We start from the raw sequence: 17,915 nt of genomic DNA, 5'->3' as shown, positions 1-17,915 counted from the left end.
AATTTTCTTTCAACCTATTTATTTATGTATCAATATTGTTGGTTACTTTTTAATAATTCTTTAATTCCTTAGTTCTTAGTCCCGGAATTCTTGCCAAAACATTGGCACAACTAAATACGCTTTTACTTATTTGGGTTCTTCACTGACCCCAACCATCTTCTCCTCATTTAAAGAAAGATAATTAATAAGACAGTTCTAACAATAAATTGTCCCAAAATAAGTGTTGCTAGAAGCTAGCCCAAAGCTCTCATGTTTACAATTTTATTACCAAATTATTAGACTATTATGTTTGTACTTTTATTCATATATGAACCAATTTTACCAAACCTTAAAATAAAATCATAGTGTAAAGATGGAAATATAATCAGAAATATATATAGCTTTTAAGTGTTTTCCAACACAACATGAAAATATTTTGCACTGCACAGACCCATTATAATTGTAACTGAAAACAATCAAGTAAAAGAAAATTAAATTTTGGAACAAAAATGATAAAGCGTGTAGATCAAGGGATCTAGAATACAAAACATACGAAAAACTAAATGATAGAAGAAAGGAATCCTTGAAGCACTTATTAAAATGAGAAATTCATAAGCACTTGAATATTTGCATCATACTAAAATTCATATTTAAGTTGTTTGATATTAAAAATCATTGACTAAATAAAACAGTAATCAACCTGATCATTCTGGTAAGTCTTCGTCTGGAACAGTTGCTTGGTTCTCTGAATGTACAACAGGATCGAGCTAAAAGTTCTAATGGCATCAGAATATCTCCTCATCATCATATAAGCAAAGCCAACATAATATGAAGTAGAGATCTGGCAAGCCGGAACATGAGAATACTGGCTCTACAAATAAAATAAAATGTAAGTTAGTACTTCATTATAAAGAGTGAGTATATATATGAATATTTTATATAGATACATATTTGAATTTTTATTGTTTAGTTTGTTAGTCTTTGAAATAGGGTAACTGAATTTTTATATGAATTGAAGTTTCTAGTAAAACTGGCTTTTTGAAAGCTGATTTCATAAATTGTTGAAAGAATATTAAAAAAAAAATTTCTTTCTGAATGGAATAATATTGATACTAAGTTATGGTAAGAGACTCCTGGTTGAAGATAAAACATTATAATGAACAAACATTTGACATATTAAAAGTTCTCATTTTATCAGTTACCAAAATGTCTCATTTCATTAAATATATTTTCTTGGATATAGGGCAGATAGTACAATAGGATATCTAAAGGATTTAAGCACAACGTATTACTAAAGGCGAGATGGAAATAAAATGTAACAAAGACTTAACAGTGATAAGAAATCTGTTTAAGAAGATATGCAATGGAATAGACCAATAATTATTTTTAGTTCCACTAAAGAAAATGGTATAGTTAATTTAGCAAACTTTCATTAATAAATAAAGATATATATGTATATATATAAACATACATAAAAAATAATAAGTGTACCTTCTTATGTATTTCAATGTTTTCAAGTACTTTAATGGCTTGGTAATAATCTCCAAGCTGAGAGTGCAACCTTAACAAGCCTACGAGGCTGAAGTATCCTAACATTTTGTAAAGAGAATGGCGGCCAAATTTCCCAGCCACTGAATCTGGATCTCCTCCGCTGGCATAAACCTATAATCATGATTTTATCAATTAAAACATAAATTCATAGATGTCTTCATTTTTCAAAATGTAACCATATGTTAAAATAATAAAGTGCTTAAATTATGGTTGCTGGGCAAGATTGGTTGAAGAAAATTTAATAAAATACAATAAATTGAAAAAGGTGATACAATATACTTTTTTTTGTTCAAAACCTTTGCCAATGATAATTGAAAATTAAGACACTATAATATAATAGTTTGAATATTGAAATATATCTTACTATGAGATGCACTATTATTTTGCATTCTATAGGGTTTTATAATATGGCAGCACTATAAAAGATATAATGAATCATATGAAAATAAAAATTATTATTAGAAGATGCTCCTGACTAAAGACAGGAAAAACAGTTAGAAATAGATTCAACTGTTCAATTATAGCCAATAGTTCGACCCACACTGCAGATCTTTATGAGAACTGTTTCAATCAGTACAGGATGAATTAACAAAGAAAATAGACAAAATTCATCCTGTACCAATCACAACAGCCATGACGAAGACCAGGCGTGTGGGTCAAAATGTTGGATATTAATAAATAGAATAATATGCTATAAAACATAATAAAAAGAATTATTATTGTTTATTATATTACTAAACAATTGACTCAAAAGAAAGAAAATGAAATGGAAAAAAATAATATAATTTTCAATGGTACATTTAGAAAATATAATTCATTACAAAATAATTCTTACTTCGAGTTGTTTTTTAATATTTGATTTATCTACAAGCGAATGGAGAACATTTAAAACACATAGCACATTCCATACTTTGTTGTTCTCATTCAATCTTAGAAGTTCATTCGGGTCTTTCTTCTGTAATCTACCTCTGTAAAACAGATAATACAAATGTAGCGACAATTTTAGAATTTTAATAGCTATTATGAATTACACACTACAAAAATAGAATGACTTACCTATATTGAGAGAAACACTGAAATTGATAGACAAATTCGTCTACAAGTTCCCATAACCACTGATCAGGTAGTTCTAAATCCACTGGTTTGTTTTCACCTGTAATAAAAACAAATTAGACATGGAGTTCAAAAGAAAAATACAATAAATGCCTTTAAAAGAAATATCTGATGTTCTTACTTAATATGTAGTTCAATAAGTCACAGTAATTGAAAAATGAATTGAACCTTTGATCAAGAGTCAAAGAACTTTGCATTCTCGCATACAAATGTCTGTAGTACAGTTCTTTATACAGGATGAGGAAAACCTATAAAATAGTAATAAATTTTGATGATGCTAATTTCACTAGATTATAAATTTTTTTTAAAAGTAAATCTTTAAAATAAAACTGCAAAATGTTTAAATATGAATTTGAAATACTAACTAAAAAATAAATTCAAAAATAAAAAAAAGTACTATTATGTTTCCATCATGATTTTGCATAACACTCATAAAGATTTCAAAAAAATAGAACTCATAATTTATTAAATAATTATACTCAAAATAGACATTCATAGTGTTTAAATTATGTTTTAGAATTAGGATAAAATTAAACTTCATTCATCTTTACACTATTCGATCAATGACAATTACTGATACAAATTTGTATCATATTAAGTTTAAAAATAATATTTCTGGCATTGGCACCAGATCACTAAGAGAGACCAGAGTCGCAAAAAAATCATAAAAATGGATGGCTAATAATAGCTGGAAGTTAAATATCAAAATTAAAAAAAAAAAAAAAAATTAAACACACAGGATCACTATCGACAAATCTAGCAACAGCACTTTCATCTGGCCAAGGTCGATTTTCAAAATGTTTTTCTGTCATTTTTGGGAAGCTGAAAAAAAAAGAAAGAAGAAAAGATGGCATTAGTAGTTTTTTAAAATAATTACCTAAAGTTATAAATAAAATAAAATAAAAAGGTATAATACGTATACTTACATATTTTCATAGTAATTCTGGATTTCAAATATCATTCCCTTACGAACAGCATCTCTGAAGTATGTAAGAAACTCCTTAACTCCTTCAGGAACTCTATCGAATTGACGGTCATAGTTTTCTGCAGGTACTTCAACTGGATCATAGTCATAACCACCTCCAGGATATGAATCGTATCCACCCTGATAATTGAAATAAATAATTAGAATTGGAGAAAAAAAAATAATAAGGTCCTATGTCTATGGATTATAACTATATTATATAACCTATTTATAGAACTTTTATTTTATAAGTTATAGTAATCAAGGGCATTAAAAAGGTAGATAACAGTAACATTTTATTTTTAAAGACCACCAGCATTTTCTGAAGCAAAAAGACAGACAAACAAACATCAGAGTGTACAGGCATTAAGCATTATTTACTTTCAGTTTGACACTTTTTTTTTTTTTTTTAAATTATATAAACTACACTAAGATAAAAAATAAAGAACCTTTAACTTTGATGTGAGAAGGCAAGACTGCCTGATCAGGTAACACCGATGAAGAAAAATATATCGAAAGCAGGTTACTTTGGGCTTTGTTTTTGGAACAAGAATTGCAAAAGGTGTTTTTTTTTTTGTTTTCTTGACTAAGAATAAACTATTAGCACATACAGTGATTCATTGTGTTGTTGAATACGCTTTATTTTGTGTGATACCAGAAAAGTAGCCAGATACAGATGAAAACTCTATTGAAGATTGAAGTGATTTCAAAAATAAGGTTTTATTGAAATAAACTATTTATTCATTATATTGTGAATATATTTTAATTTGAAATTATTGTTTGTAATACATAAAAATAGGCTAAAATTGAGCAAATATCTGAGCTTTCTACAGGAATTGTTTTGTCCTTCCTTTCTTATTTTCATCATTTAAAACTATTAGCCCCTTATATTTAATATCTGGAAAATGCTTCAATTCAGTGTTTAGAACGGCAGTTAAGTAGCACAGCAATAAAGCTTACTGAAAAATAATGGAACAAGTTACCAAGGCATTGAGGCAAGGGCTATAGATTATGTAGAGCATTCTGAGTTGTATTTATTGTTATTTACAATCATTATAGGTATGTAAATATAGACAAAACAGTCGGTAAATTTTTGACTATTAATCGCTTAACTAAGGTAAACCAAGCAAACAAATAAGCAGTCAATTTCAGTTCATATCTCTGAAGATTATAAAATCTCCCTAGCATCTAAGAAGTAATTTTCACAATTCAAATGATAGGTTTTGGGATATGATAAATCCTTGCATTTCTCTATAGAATGAAATTTGAAGCAGGCTGCCTTATCAATCATTATTCACTCACATATAAATCTCATACAAAGGGTTTTTGAATAATTAATAAACAAACTAAACTCCTGATATCTCTCTATAAGGTGGAACTTTAGTTTAAAAATAAAAATGTTCTGAGATAAAACATAGGTAATGCTTGTCCCATCTGCTAAGACTTAAAAATTCTATTCTTGTTGTTTTTACTTACTTCAAAATCATCATACATCATCTTGGCGGCTGCTTAATTAACGGTAATTACTATACAAGAAACTAAATAAAAAGGTATCAGTAATACACAGGAACAACACCACATGCAATGAAAAGGTGGAAGCTACAAAAGGGCAGGTTAAGCATCAATCATAATCCACCTAATTTCTGAACATGTTACCAGAGTGCTCTGTTAATTTTAAATATTTTAACTTACCTTTTTTTCCATTATTTTATTTTTATTTTTTGAGGTATTAGAGCTTGAAATTTGTAAAATTTATTTGAAGAATTGATCCTGTTTTCATAATCTAGGCTTTCTGGAATTTATAGTAGTTTTTGGGAATTTATATCTTCAAATTGATTCTAACAACATTATTATACAACTAAATACTAAGTATTTGATACCAACATAGGTTTTGTTGCTTAGAATGTTTTGTTTTTAAATGCCAGTCAATATCTTATAAAATTTGTAAATCAAAATTAACAGATGACATTAACAATTCTTTTGTATTCATTTTAAATAATTACCTGGATCTTTGATAGCTCCAAATGAAATAATTTGATTGTGCATCTCTCTTAATTTCCTGTATTTCAATCATACATTGCACTACCCACTTAAAAAAAAAATGATAATCTCAGAAATTACAGGATATGAGTTATGCCTGATTTTACCAATAATACTGTTTATTTACTATAAAATGAGTAATTTATGTTTTAAACCAATTTCTCAATAAATAAAGCTTCAATTGAACAGAATAAAACTGAAAAAAAGGCATTTGATGGTGGGATTTTCTCTTTAAGGACTTCTATTTTAACTTACAATTTCTTATTGGAGGAGGATTTTTGTATCTAGTTAAACTTTTTAACAGCATGTGATGAATGAGCCAAAGATAATTAAATTAATGTAAAAACGTTTTTTAATGGAGAAGTAATTGTCAGTATATAATTCATACATTTCTCAAAGCATTCTAATGCTTTTTCATATATCACAGATTGAAAGTCAACATTAGTAGCAGCACTTTTATATCTGGACCAGATCTGTAGTGTGGTAGGTAGAATCATTTTATATAAAAAATGGAAACAAGAAGTTCATTCCTGGGTTCCAAAAGAATTCGAATCAGTTAGTCTGAAATGGAGATGATCTTTCTCAGGATAGTTACTCAATAAATTCTGAGTAAATGTCACTAAATCTATAAAATGAAAACTAAGATTGAGAAGATTGGAAAAAGGGATGCAGATCTCCTTTTCATTCCCAGCTGAGACTACTAATGAACACTACCTGCCAAGATAAGCTTGGAAATTCGCTGTCCCAGGAATTTTCTGTGGAAAATGGCTTGAGACAGGAGGCTCCTCTTCTATTTAATATAGCATTAGAAGTAGCTATTCGTTCAATCAGAACTAATCCAGGAGGGACCATTTACAATAGACTGTCTCAACATTTAGGATATACAGATGATTAAGTCATTGCCGAGAGAACCCGAGCAGCATTAAAAGGGACATTCCAGGAATTTGAAGCAGCAGCATATGAATTGGGCCTTAATGTGAATGAAGACAAGACTGTGTACATGAAAAGCGCAAGAAAGGATACGGAAGAAAATAGCAAAATGACATTCAGAAACCACAGTTTCAGTTCTGTAAACCAGTACCTGGGAAGCCTGGTTACAGATAATAACAAAGTAGAGAGCGAAATAGAGGCCAGGATAACAGCAGGAAATAGATGTTATTTCTCACTGCAGAAAATACTGAATTTTAGAGCTCTCTCTAAAAGAATGAGAGTGGTTATTTACAAAACCATCGTAAGGCCAGCAGTGATCTATGAGGGAAAATATGGCTCTTGACAAGAAAAGCAGAGCAGATGCTCAACTCCTGGGAGAGAAAGGTATTGAAAAGGATATGGGGAGGAGTCTGGAAGAATGGAGTTTGAAGAAGAAGGAATGAGGAACAGATAAATTTGTACAGGGAAATACGCCAGCATCATGGCGTTAATTAAAATAGCAAGAATAAGATGGTTAGGACACGTTGAGAGGATGCCCAATGAAAGGAAACTCAAAAATATGGTTATGGCAAACCAGATGGAAAACGGAAAAAAGGACATCCTGGGATCAGATGGCTGGACGATGTGGAGGATTTGAAGTTCTTGAAGGTTGGCAGATGGAAGGAGAAAGCAAGAGACCATGTAGATTGGTTGGCTGTTGTGGAGGGTTCATGCCGTAGTGCCATAATAATAATAAAGTCTGATATCGAGATGATCTCTCTAAGGATTGTAACTCTATAATTCTAGGTAAATGCCACTAAATCTATAAAATGAAAACTAAGATTGTGAAGGTTGGAAAAAGAGGTTTTCATTTCCAGCTGGAAATAGCAGATGCTCCCACCCTCCCATGAAATTCCATTGCCTTTCTAAGTTATAAAATAAAAAATGTATCCAAATATTTTGTTCTTTGTCAATGTAGAACAGGTAAAGGTGTGTTTTTTCCTTTATTGATTTTGCCCTTTTTAAAGAATTTCTATCCAATAGTCTCCATATCAATCTTTTTAATTGGAGCTTTTTGTGTTTTATTATATAAAAACCTCTTCCAGCTTTCTTGAAGATCCCAATCAATCACATCATCCTTATACCAGATACACATTTTTCTCAGTCTTGTAAGGAAGAATTATTGCCATATCTTGTTCCACGACTGAAATTACTTCAGAATCAATCGATAACAAAAAATATATAATTCATAGCAGGAATCACAGTGCTATGCACATATTACGGACTTTGGATTAGTTTCTTGAATACTGGTTCACAGTAAGAGACTTTTTGTTGGACAAGTAAAGATTTTTCTGTTAAAAACAATGATAAATTGGTTTCAGTAAGCTTTTACATCCTTTTATTTTTCAGCTATTGTTAACAAATGGGTAAAGATATATGGTGTTTCAAACCCAGCTCACAATGGGACAATTCAACTGTCTAGACGGAACTAACCAAATTAAAAAAAATAATGAAACAGGTTGTTCTAATGGAAACAGTGCACTACCTAAGATATTTTTAAACTATTTGAGTAATGTTCAACAGAATAACAGAAGCATAAACAAGGTAAGTTCATCATAATACAAAGTCAGTTTATTTCCACAACTAGTGAAAACAATAAAATTAATAAGCAAATTTATTTTACATCAGGTAATGGACCATAATCCAGCAAATAAGTTGTCCGTATTTACAATTTTTAATGCAGATTTAAAGATAGAGGAGATCATAATACAAAAAAAAAATCCTGCAGACTATAGTTGATATTATTTATAAATAAGTTCTAAAAATCAAGAATTAGATAGATATTCTAAAGCAAAGTTTCTTGTATTTAAGAAACTTTTCTTGTATTTTATACAATTTTACAAAAATTCTAGTGGAAGTTTTCAAAAATTAGTAGCATTCAATTAATATCCAAATGTGATACAATAGACACATACAAATATTTTCGTACATTGCTGAAAATGACTATTTTATGAGAGCTATTTCTCGTTTTATATTTCATTATACTTATTTTATATTTTTTATATCATTTTTTCAAATATTATAATTCTGTTTTATTAATAACTTCATTGTAATAACACATTTCTTATAATTTTTATAATATCCAAGTCTCCAAAGAACTTATTTTATTATGAATCATTGTGTTAACTTTTGTTTATTTCCAATTATAAAGGAATATGAATGTTAAAATGAAACCAATTACTTTTAGGATTATTTTCTTGTTGATCTACCATTCCTGGATACTGTTCCACTGTGGCAGAAAACATATTTTATACCTTTGGATCAACATTGTATTGGTAAAGATATAGTACTTCCAACTAGAAATTGAAATAACCATAAAATACATCATGGGTTGAGTAGAAATGGTAATGGTTTTTTTTGTCTCCCAGGTGTATCTAGTACTTCATATATTAAATCTCCATTGGGACAATGTTTGAAGGGTAGAGCGCATGAATTTTCCTTTTTAAAATAATTGAAACTATTGGTGTTTATTTATCTCAACATTTAACAACATTTTTTCTATAGAAACTAAATGGCTTAAACCTATTTCTAAATCTAGCAAATACTTCCACCTGAACAATACAGAAATATCTACTAGTTGAAGAATTAGGAAATATCTAGCTCTTCCATGAAGATCCTTCAACTGGCCACCAAATAAATTAATATTTCTTCATTACTTGAACACAATCACAATGACCCCATTTGTAAAATTTTAAAAATAAATAGTAAATAAACAAAATTCAATCAACTTAATTTCACTAATCTCGTGACTTTAAGGAACTTAAGTGGATCATGACTCATAAGGCACTTGAAGGAAGTCAATATAAAGGAAAGCCAGTAAAGGAAAGTCATTATGAATAATCAGAGATATTAATTATTGTTATTTCTTAGAAATATTATTATTTTTTTTTTATTAATTTATTTTTATAAATTAAAATTATTTAATAATTATAACATTGTTAAGAGTCTCTTTTGCACGAGATTAAACTTCGACATTATCAACCGTTGAAAATAAATTCAATTATTATTATAATAACTATCTAGGGTCCAACAGGATTATAAAGAGAAATAAGAAAAAATATAAGTAAGTAATAAAGAAATATATAAAAAAAAAAAAAATGATCAGGATCTATAGATAATGATAATAAAATGAGGAAATACTGTTTTATATTTTAATAGCTTTTATATTACATTTATAAAACATACAAACATCAATAGTGTTATATCACAGTTATAAATTGAAATCTTTACTATCCACACGGTGATTACAAGTGCTTGTAAAAATTATATACCTCAATCTAAAGGAGGAAGACATTTTTATTAGCAGTACTTTAGTACGGATTCCTGCTATTGGATAACTAAAGGAGATCTAAAACATTACTAACTCTTTCAAGACTGTATTACTTATAAGTAGCTATTTGATCACTTTATGAATCAATAAAACTAATTTAATAAGTAGCTAATGGGAGCATAATAAATGTCAAACTCCTTTGTAAAAATTATTATCCTTTCATGGCATAAATGTATTTAATTTTATTAAGAGGACAATTACTAACACATCACCACAGTATATTTTAACATCTAAGAAAACCATGAAAGGTATTAACTACTTACAGGATAAACATTCATCTTCTACCGATAGCTATATGATAACCACAATAATTCTAATGATGAGTTGACTATGATGAGATATCATTTTTGCAAAATTATCTTTAATACCACTTATTCAAAAAATATACATAACATTGATAGACAAAAAATATTTGCATGTAGCTCTTGACTGAATGAAATGAGTTACAATTTTCTTTCATTTCAATAGTCTCTGTTAGATATAAAAAGGCTCTGTTCGGCTTCATTATCTTTTCTTTTAAAGAAGTTTTTCAGTAAAATATTGAACAAACTTTATCTATACCATATAGATGGATTATTGAAGGCTCATATCCAATATCTGCTGTATAAATATTATTATCATTATTTCATGTATTTATAATTAATTCATGATTTAATTTTCTAATTTTTTTTCTAATCTAGTATCATACCAATCCTGGATGGGAGATAAGGAAAAGACTACTGTTTAAAACATAATTATAGATAAATATATATATATATATGACTATATAACAAAAGAAATTTGTTTACAATAACTAACATGATAGCTAAACGTTTATGACTTGATTGCAGTTGTACAGGTTAACATCTTTCACACCTCGGTGCAATTCAACAAACTGTTATAACATAGCCCAAAACAATAGGTGGTCAATCAAGTCAGAAAAGCTAGGCATAACACTCATATGTGTCCCAACATTGGTACAATAAACATAAAGAAGTTTTATAATATTAAACTGATAATTAAATCTCATAAATGCTTTACTGCAGTCATCAGGTTTATAGACTTATAGTTGAATTATAATTATTATTATTACTACATGATTCCAATTAATATAGCCAACATAATAACTTAATCTTTAGGCCAAATAAAATAATAATAATGAGTAAATAATTGTGCGACTTTGTGATTTTTTCTAAGTATATTTGAGGTATTGCATTCCAAAACCAATCAACTCCATTTTCAAATTTTATTTTAAACTAACAGTTCTGGAACTAGGTTGTCCAAAGGAAAAGAATTTATTTCTAAAATTGTTAGATATTTAAATCTTTTAGTATTAAAATAATAAACACAAGGAAGATGGTTCAGGTGTAGTAAAAAAACAACTCAAATATTACAAAACTGTTTATTAAGCATAAATATTTTGGCCAACTTTGTGGAGCTTCATCCGAGTTAAAAACAAGGTACACAAACTAAATATATTGTACACAGTGTAAGAGTATAAGATAACATGAAATATAAAGTACACCATGGTAGGATATGAAAAATTATGGGCAATAAAAAAACTGTTATTTTTTATTTATACTTATTTTCGCATACCTTATTACTATTTTCTCTAATTTACTTTGCTCATTTTTATATAATTCCTCACGTATTTTTCACATTCAACCATAGTTTATTTTATATTTCATGTTATTTTATACATTTACACTGTTTACAAATATTTACAGATTTTAGCCCTGATGAAGCCCTGGAAAAATGGATGAGACGTTTTTCTTAATAAATAGTTTTGTACTGTATGAGTTGCTTTGTGACCACACAGGAACAATCTTCAAAAAAATGATATTGTGAAAATGGACTTGGCTGGTTTTAGAATGTAACACCTCAGTTGAAAAATATAATGAAATGGACGTAATCTTAAATATTAAAAAAATATTTTCCAAGGCAATACCAAATTTTTACTTTCTTATGTTCTTTTCAAATAAACAGTTTTTTATGATTAATATACTCATATTTTCATAAACTTTTCATGAAGTTTATATATTTTTAACAAGATGTACTTTAAAGTAAAGTATATAAATAGAAAACACTTTAGTAAGGATGACAAAATCGTCATTTTGCCTTGCTAATAGAAAAATTTATATAAAAAATATTTCCTCATTCGAGATTTATACTTATTTATATTTATAAGTCATTAGGTATAGGAATAAACATGGATTAATTCAATAAGAATTTGAAAAAAATTATTTATAACATCATGTATGATTTCCTTTCAAAATTCAATTTATAATACAATGTAAAATCATTCTATAAAGAACCACATTGAAGTCAATGCTGCAAAATAGTTTCAATAAAAATTTACAGACCACCACAGAAGATTAAACAAATTATGCATTATTTATATTAATTTGTGTTTCAAATATTACCATATTTAAAAAATAATGTCCATTTTAGAAGGTCATCAGCCATATTTTTATCAAATTTTCACTAGTTTTGAATTCTACGAGGTCTGATATATCTACTCATGCAGTAAAGTGACCTGTCCTTGTCAGTAAAAACAGAAGAGAGCCAGGATATCATGCTATCCACTTGAGCCAGGGCATCACAATTTTTTTTTTATTTTCCTAAAGTTCACAAAAATGGACTGATGCTCTTCTAGCATGAGCTAAATCAAATATTAAATAAAATCACAAAAAGAATTTCTGAAAATTAGTTTCTTTAAGGAATGAGATTGTAATAAATAATGACAGCATATTTAATGAATGACATTAAGTAATTAACAATGATAATAGGGTTTACTTTAAACAAAATATTTTTCTTCAAGAATAGTCTTGGAAAATTTAAGTTTTTAATTTCAATGGATAATATACAATAGTAAAACTTATACCATTTTTCATGATGACAAATTCAGGAATTACATAAAATAAATTTAACATAACTTAATTTATACATAAACATATTCAATTTGCTTAATAGTAAAATATAATTTGGCTTTCAAATCTCAACATTTTATACAGAGGATTTTATAAAATCTGTCACATAGGATGTATATATCCTAACAAAACAATTTTCAGTAATATTTAAAATAGCCTTTAAATATAGTTAACAAAAAATTTCATAACTAAATATATATTTAATTAAAGTGATTTTTATTTAACTACCAGATTGTAGTACAAATTAGATAACAAGGGTCTGAACCAATTTTTAAAATCAATTGATTGAATTGAGATTGACTTTTATGATTATCGTTTATTTATATTTCTATGGAACAATCAACCTATAATTAAATTAATCATTCTAAACAGAACTTAAAGTTTTAATAAATAGGAACTCTATATGAATGTTCTACAATAATATTTAATATATGATTTCATTGCTTAGAATAATTTTAGATAAATATAGGTTTATATATTTATCTTAAATAATTTATAATTTATATTAATATATAATTTTAAGATAGATATAGCAATTTTAATTTCATAACATGAGCAGAATAAGTACATTAATCCTCTTTCCAGTATGTTTATTCAATACAAATATACATATAATATCAATATATAATTGATTACTTTTTTATTTATTTTTATAATTAAATATTAGATAATTTTAAGCATATGCTTTAATATATTTAGGCATACATTTTTGTTAGGAAATAACAAAAAAGATAATCAGATTTCAAAAGTATTTTCTATCTTATAAACTAATATTGCCTCAGGATATATCTTTTTAATGACTAATTCTTGTTTTATTTTATTTCTCCAAAAATTAAAAATAGTTTCCAAAGGAAGTTCTGTTAAGAATGTTTCTAAAATTTGGATCTATCATGCCTGGTTCCTACGAATAAATATGTTTGTTGTGAAATTCGGAAAGGGAAATTGAATATTCCCGGGTCTCTAACTTCAATAGTTATCTAACTTTTGATGGGGCAATTCATGTTTGTATTAACTTATTGCCATAGTATTAGAGGTTAAAAAAACAATTTATTTTTTTTTTAGTATTACTATAATCAACCCAAACTGATATTTGTTTTATATTGGCTCTTTTAGTACTAATATAACTAATCTATTACATGTGGTTCAAGAACATAACTATTATCAGTAAACACATATTGATTGTTTCATGTTCATTACAGATATTGTTTATTGTTACTTTGTTTTTACAAGTAAAGGATATTTATTTGTAATTAAGTATTTTGAAGAATTTACTAAGTTAAATCAGAAGAAACAAAAAGGAAGACATACAATAAAAAATGTAAACCAATTATCTTGATAAACTCTATTTGATCTTTTTTTTTTTTTGTAATAACTTTTCAGGAGTAAGTATGAGCATCATTTGATTGGTAAGTGATTTGATGTGATTGTCACTTCTAGGACATAACCAAGTTTATCATCTTAAAATTTTACTGCATCTATTGATAATGCCACTTGTTTACTAAGGCAAACTTTTGACTGGTCACATATTACAAAACATTTCCCAAAATGACCACATAAGTTGTTAATGTGGAGCCCAATAAGTATTACAAAAACATTGGGAACGCTCAATTTCACTATACTATAGTAAAGCATACAATATTTGTGCTTCCAAAGCATCACCTTGTCAATGATTTGACAACATGGAAATAAACCAAAATAAGTTTGATCTCCTATTTCGAAGATATATATCCTTCAGACTCACAACCCTCAATGAATTTACAAAAATACCTCAATTGATTCAGTTGAAAAAACTAGTCACATTCATCATCTGGTGGTTCAATAACAATTATTTCAGACTCACGTTTCGTCTGTTCCTCAGGGGTCAACTGGGACCTTTCAGAAGCTGATCTCGAGGTCGACTTCTTTCTCCTTCTCGAATCACCAGAATTGGAACGGGGTCGACCTTCTTGAGAACCTCTGGGCGATCTGGCCATACTCTCACGCCTTGAATGAGGAGTGGACAGAGACGTGTATTCATCTCGGTAATGCCTAGGGGACCAGGAGTGTGAGCGTTCGTCATCTTCAACAGGCTTCTGACGGACGAACATATGCCTCCTGGCAGTGTCAGATCGACGGGTCTTATCTCTGACTCGAAGAGTGACAGGGTTCTCAAGGTGAAGATCGAGGGCCATGGACACTTGAGATCCCCTGTTGGGCGGGGAGAAGCAGTTGTAATCCGGGTTATCGACACTAAGGGCTTGCCGTTGGAGGAGGACGTGAGGGTTGAGCAAGGAGGTATTGTACAAGAGGCGAGGGGACGGGACGGGCTCGGCCTGCAGGTCTGGGGCAGAGGGGGACTTCCCCATCGGCCTCGTTCCGAATTCCCTCGAGAACTGGACGAAGGAAGCGGTGATGGCCCTCCGCGCCATTAGGTCGCTTGCGGGGGACGCCTCGGGCCACTTGGTCTGCGAGGACGTGGACCTCCTGCTGCTGCGGCAGGTCGTCATCTTCCTCTGCGAGGGCGCCCTGGCCCGTGGGGTAGGGACCACCTTAGCGGCCGAGTCTCGGGCTTCGAATGTCATCACACAGGCAGCAACGACTATGAAACCTGAAATCAGGTAAATAATTTATATTAAAATCTCTTAATAGAGCAAAGCTACCGAAGTATTAAGAAATGTTTGTTAGTGAATCGGATATGTATATATTCAGAATGTTTGTTAATAACATATTTTGTTTTGAAGGAATAAACAAATAACGCGAACACCAAAAACTAAATTTGAACCATAATGATAGCTTGTGTATAAAGTCGTAGTAGGTACCAACACATTATTCCTCAAAGTCGTAGTAAGTACCAAAAAGTTATTCCTCAAAGACGTAGTAAGTACCAACACGTTATTCATCAAAGTCGTTGTAAGTACCAACACGTTATTCATCAAAGTCGTAGTAAGTACCAACACGTTATACATCAAAGTCGTAGTAAGTACCAACACGTCATTCATCAAAGACGTAGTAAGTACCAACAAGTTATTCCTCAAAGACGTAGTAAGTACCAACACGTTATTCATCAAAGTCGTAGTAAGTACCAACACGTTATTCCTCAAAGTCGTAGTAAGTACCAACATGTTATTCCTCAAAGTCATAGTAAGTACCATAACGTTATTCATCAAAGTCGTAGTAAGTACCAACACGTTATTCCTCAAAGTCGTAGTAAGTACCAACACGTTATTCCTCCAAGTCGTAGTAAGTACCAACACGTTATTCCTCAAAGATGTAGTAAGTACCAACACGTTATTCCTCAAAACCTGCATTTCTCTACCTATATTTAAATACTATGAACTTTTGATGTGCGTTTATGTTTATTCAGCTTGAGTTGGTGCCCTCTGATCTTCGGGATTTCCAATCAGACCCGACAGGATGAAGGTTATTGACATTGCTAGCTGAGATGTCTTCCAGATTTCGAAGAAGTAACACATCATTATTTGAACTACATAAAACATTGAATTTTTCATGTGGGGTTACTTATGTCCGGGAGTTGCTGAATTGTACAGAGGATGAGTTGGTTTCAGAACTTGAGAATTAGGGTATTGTTAATGTTAAAAGGATTTATAAAAAAATTAATAATGAAAAGAAAGCCACACCTTTACTGATTTTAACTTTCAAGAAGTATGACCAGACAAAATAATCATAGATTTTCTGTCCATTAGAATCAGACCTTATGAGCCGAAACCTCTTCTTTGTTATTCATGTTATAAATACAGACATACTAATAAAAATTGCCAAACAAAGAAATATTGTAAATGTGGAGAAAATACAAACAGTAGTGCAACTTGTAATAATTCCCCCAAATGCTTAAACTACCACGATGATTATCCAGCTTATAGTAGTAAATATTCAATATATGAAAGGGAAAAGAAAATTGAAAAAATCCGAGTACATATCGTCATAAGTGTCATATCGTTAAGCGGAAGCAATTATTAAAAAACAAGAGACAGAAAATGGTAGGATGAGAACACTCACGAATGTTGTGTCGGCTTCTCCCCCGCCATCGCCACAGGAAAAGGTGACAACTGAGGCTCTGCTAGCGCAGATAGCTAAGTTGGCCAATACTGTCGAAATTTTATGTAAAAAAATAAGTACCTTAGAATTCAACTGGGTAAACATTAACTGCAGCGACAAATCACTAGTAACTTCACCAAACAATAGTGAACAACTTGGAAATAAAACTAATTTTGCCAACCTTCAAAAAGTAACAAATGAAAACAAAATTCATTTCACAGTGGCACTAAGTTTAACTAATTTAGAAAATAATTTAAATAAAAACAGACCAATCCCTCAAAACTCTTCTTTTAGTGAAGAGTCTTCTCCCTCGAAAAAATAAAAAAGATGTAGTATCGACAAGACTAAAAAAAAAAAAAGTAGGCAATACAAATTAACTCTCTATTCTACCTGCACTTACTGCCATTGGATATTTGTTCTAAAAATCACAATTACATCAATATGCCAATTAATATATTTTTTCTTTATTGTTATTCTATGTTTTTCAGCATCATAATTCTTATAATAATTGACTATTTCTTTTGTCATTTGCGTTTGTCTTTGTCTGTTAATGGTAATTTGTTATTAACCTGTATGGCTGTCAACCGTTATATTTTATTTTCACAACTACTATATGGTTTATAATTTTAACTCTAACACAAATAGCTTTATAGGAAGCTGTTTCGGCTCCTTTTCTTCGGCAGGCGGTATTGGTAGAATGTTTTATTTAAAATGAATATAATGCAAGGAAACTTAAATGGTTTACTTTATCGTAGAAATGAATTAAAGTACTTACTTAATTACTATAATTTCTCTGTACCTTGCTTACAAGAAACAAATTTAAAACCTACTCATATGTTTGAATTTCGGGGATATGCTATTGGGAGGAAAGATTATACAGATGGTCGCATTGCTTGTGGTGGGGTGTGTATTTTAGTGGAAGCGAATATTCCCTTTAATGACTTACATATTACCTATAATTTGCAAGCAGTAGGAGTAAGAATTTTGTCACAACCTCGCCCGTTCACATTATGCTCTCTATACC

General features: G+C 29.6%; 2 protein-coding genes across 3 annotated transcripts in view; both read right to left on the bottom strand.

The window, feature by feature from the left end:
• eIF3l (eukaryotic translation initiation factor 3 subunit l) overlaps positions 1–5,444 on the bottom strand; it is a 9,973-nt gene extending 4,529 nt beyond the window's left edge. The window contains exons 1-8 of one of the 2 annotated variants that reach the window (XM_014415348.3): positions 5,300–5,444; positions 3,570–3,748; positions 3,381–3,465; positions 2,765–2,891; positions 2,587–2,683; positions 2,366–2,498; positions 1,471–1,641; positions 680–850 (exon numbers count right to left, since the gene is read on the bottom strand). In XM_014415348.3, the coding sequence (XP_014270834.1) occupies positions 680–850; positions 1,471–1,641; positions 2,366–2,498; positions 2,587–2,683; positions 2,765–2,891; positions 3,381–3,465; positions 3,570–3,748; positions 5,300–5,311 (975 nt within the window). In that variant the 5' untranslated portion in view covers positions 5,312–5,444. Of the gene's footprint in view, positions 1–679; positions 851–1,470; positions 1,642–2,365; positions 2,499–2,586; positions 2,684–2,764; positions 2,892–3,380; positions 3,466–3,569; positions 3,749–5,083; positions 5,222–5,299 lie in introns of those variants that run through there. The other variant, XM_014415347.2, reaches the window with a different exon arrangement.
• An 8,133-nt stretch (positions 5,445–13,577) lies between these two features.
• The window catches only part of LOC106677391 (uncharacterized), a gene marked incomplete in the record, with an annotated part of 141,636 nt that continues 137,298 nt past the window's right edge, over positions 13,578–17,915 (bottom strand). Inside the window, 1 exon segment of the mRNA XM_067045595.1 lies at positions 13,578–15,443. Within this exon segment, the coding sequence (XP_066901696.1) occupies positions 14,647–15,443 (797 nt within the window).

The sequence above is a fragment of the Halyomorpha halys genome, unplaced genomic scaffold (assembly GCF_000696795.3).
Source record: "Halyomorpha halys isolate HHAL.00 unplaced genomic scaffold, Hhal_1.1 Scaffold98.1, whole genome shotgun sequence".
Classification (NCBI taxonomy): domain Eukaryota; kingdom Metazoa; phylum Arthropoda; class Insecta; order Hemiptera; family Pentatomidae; genus Halyomorpha; species Halyomorpha halys.
This window is presented reverse-complemented; position numbering and strand designations above follow the sequence as displayed.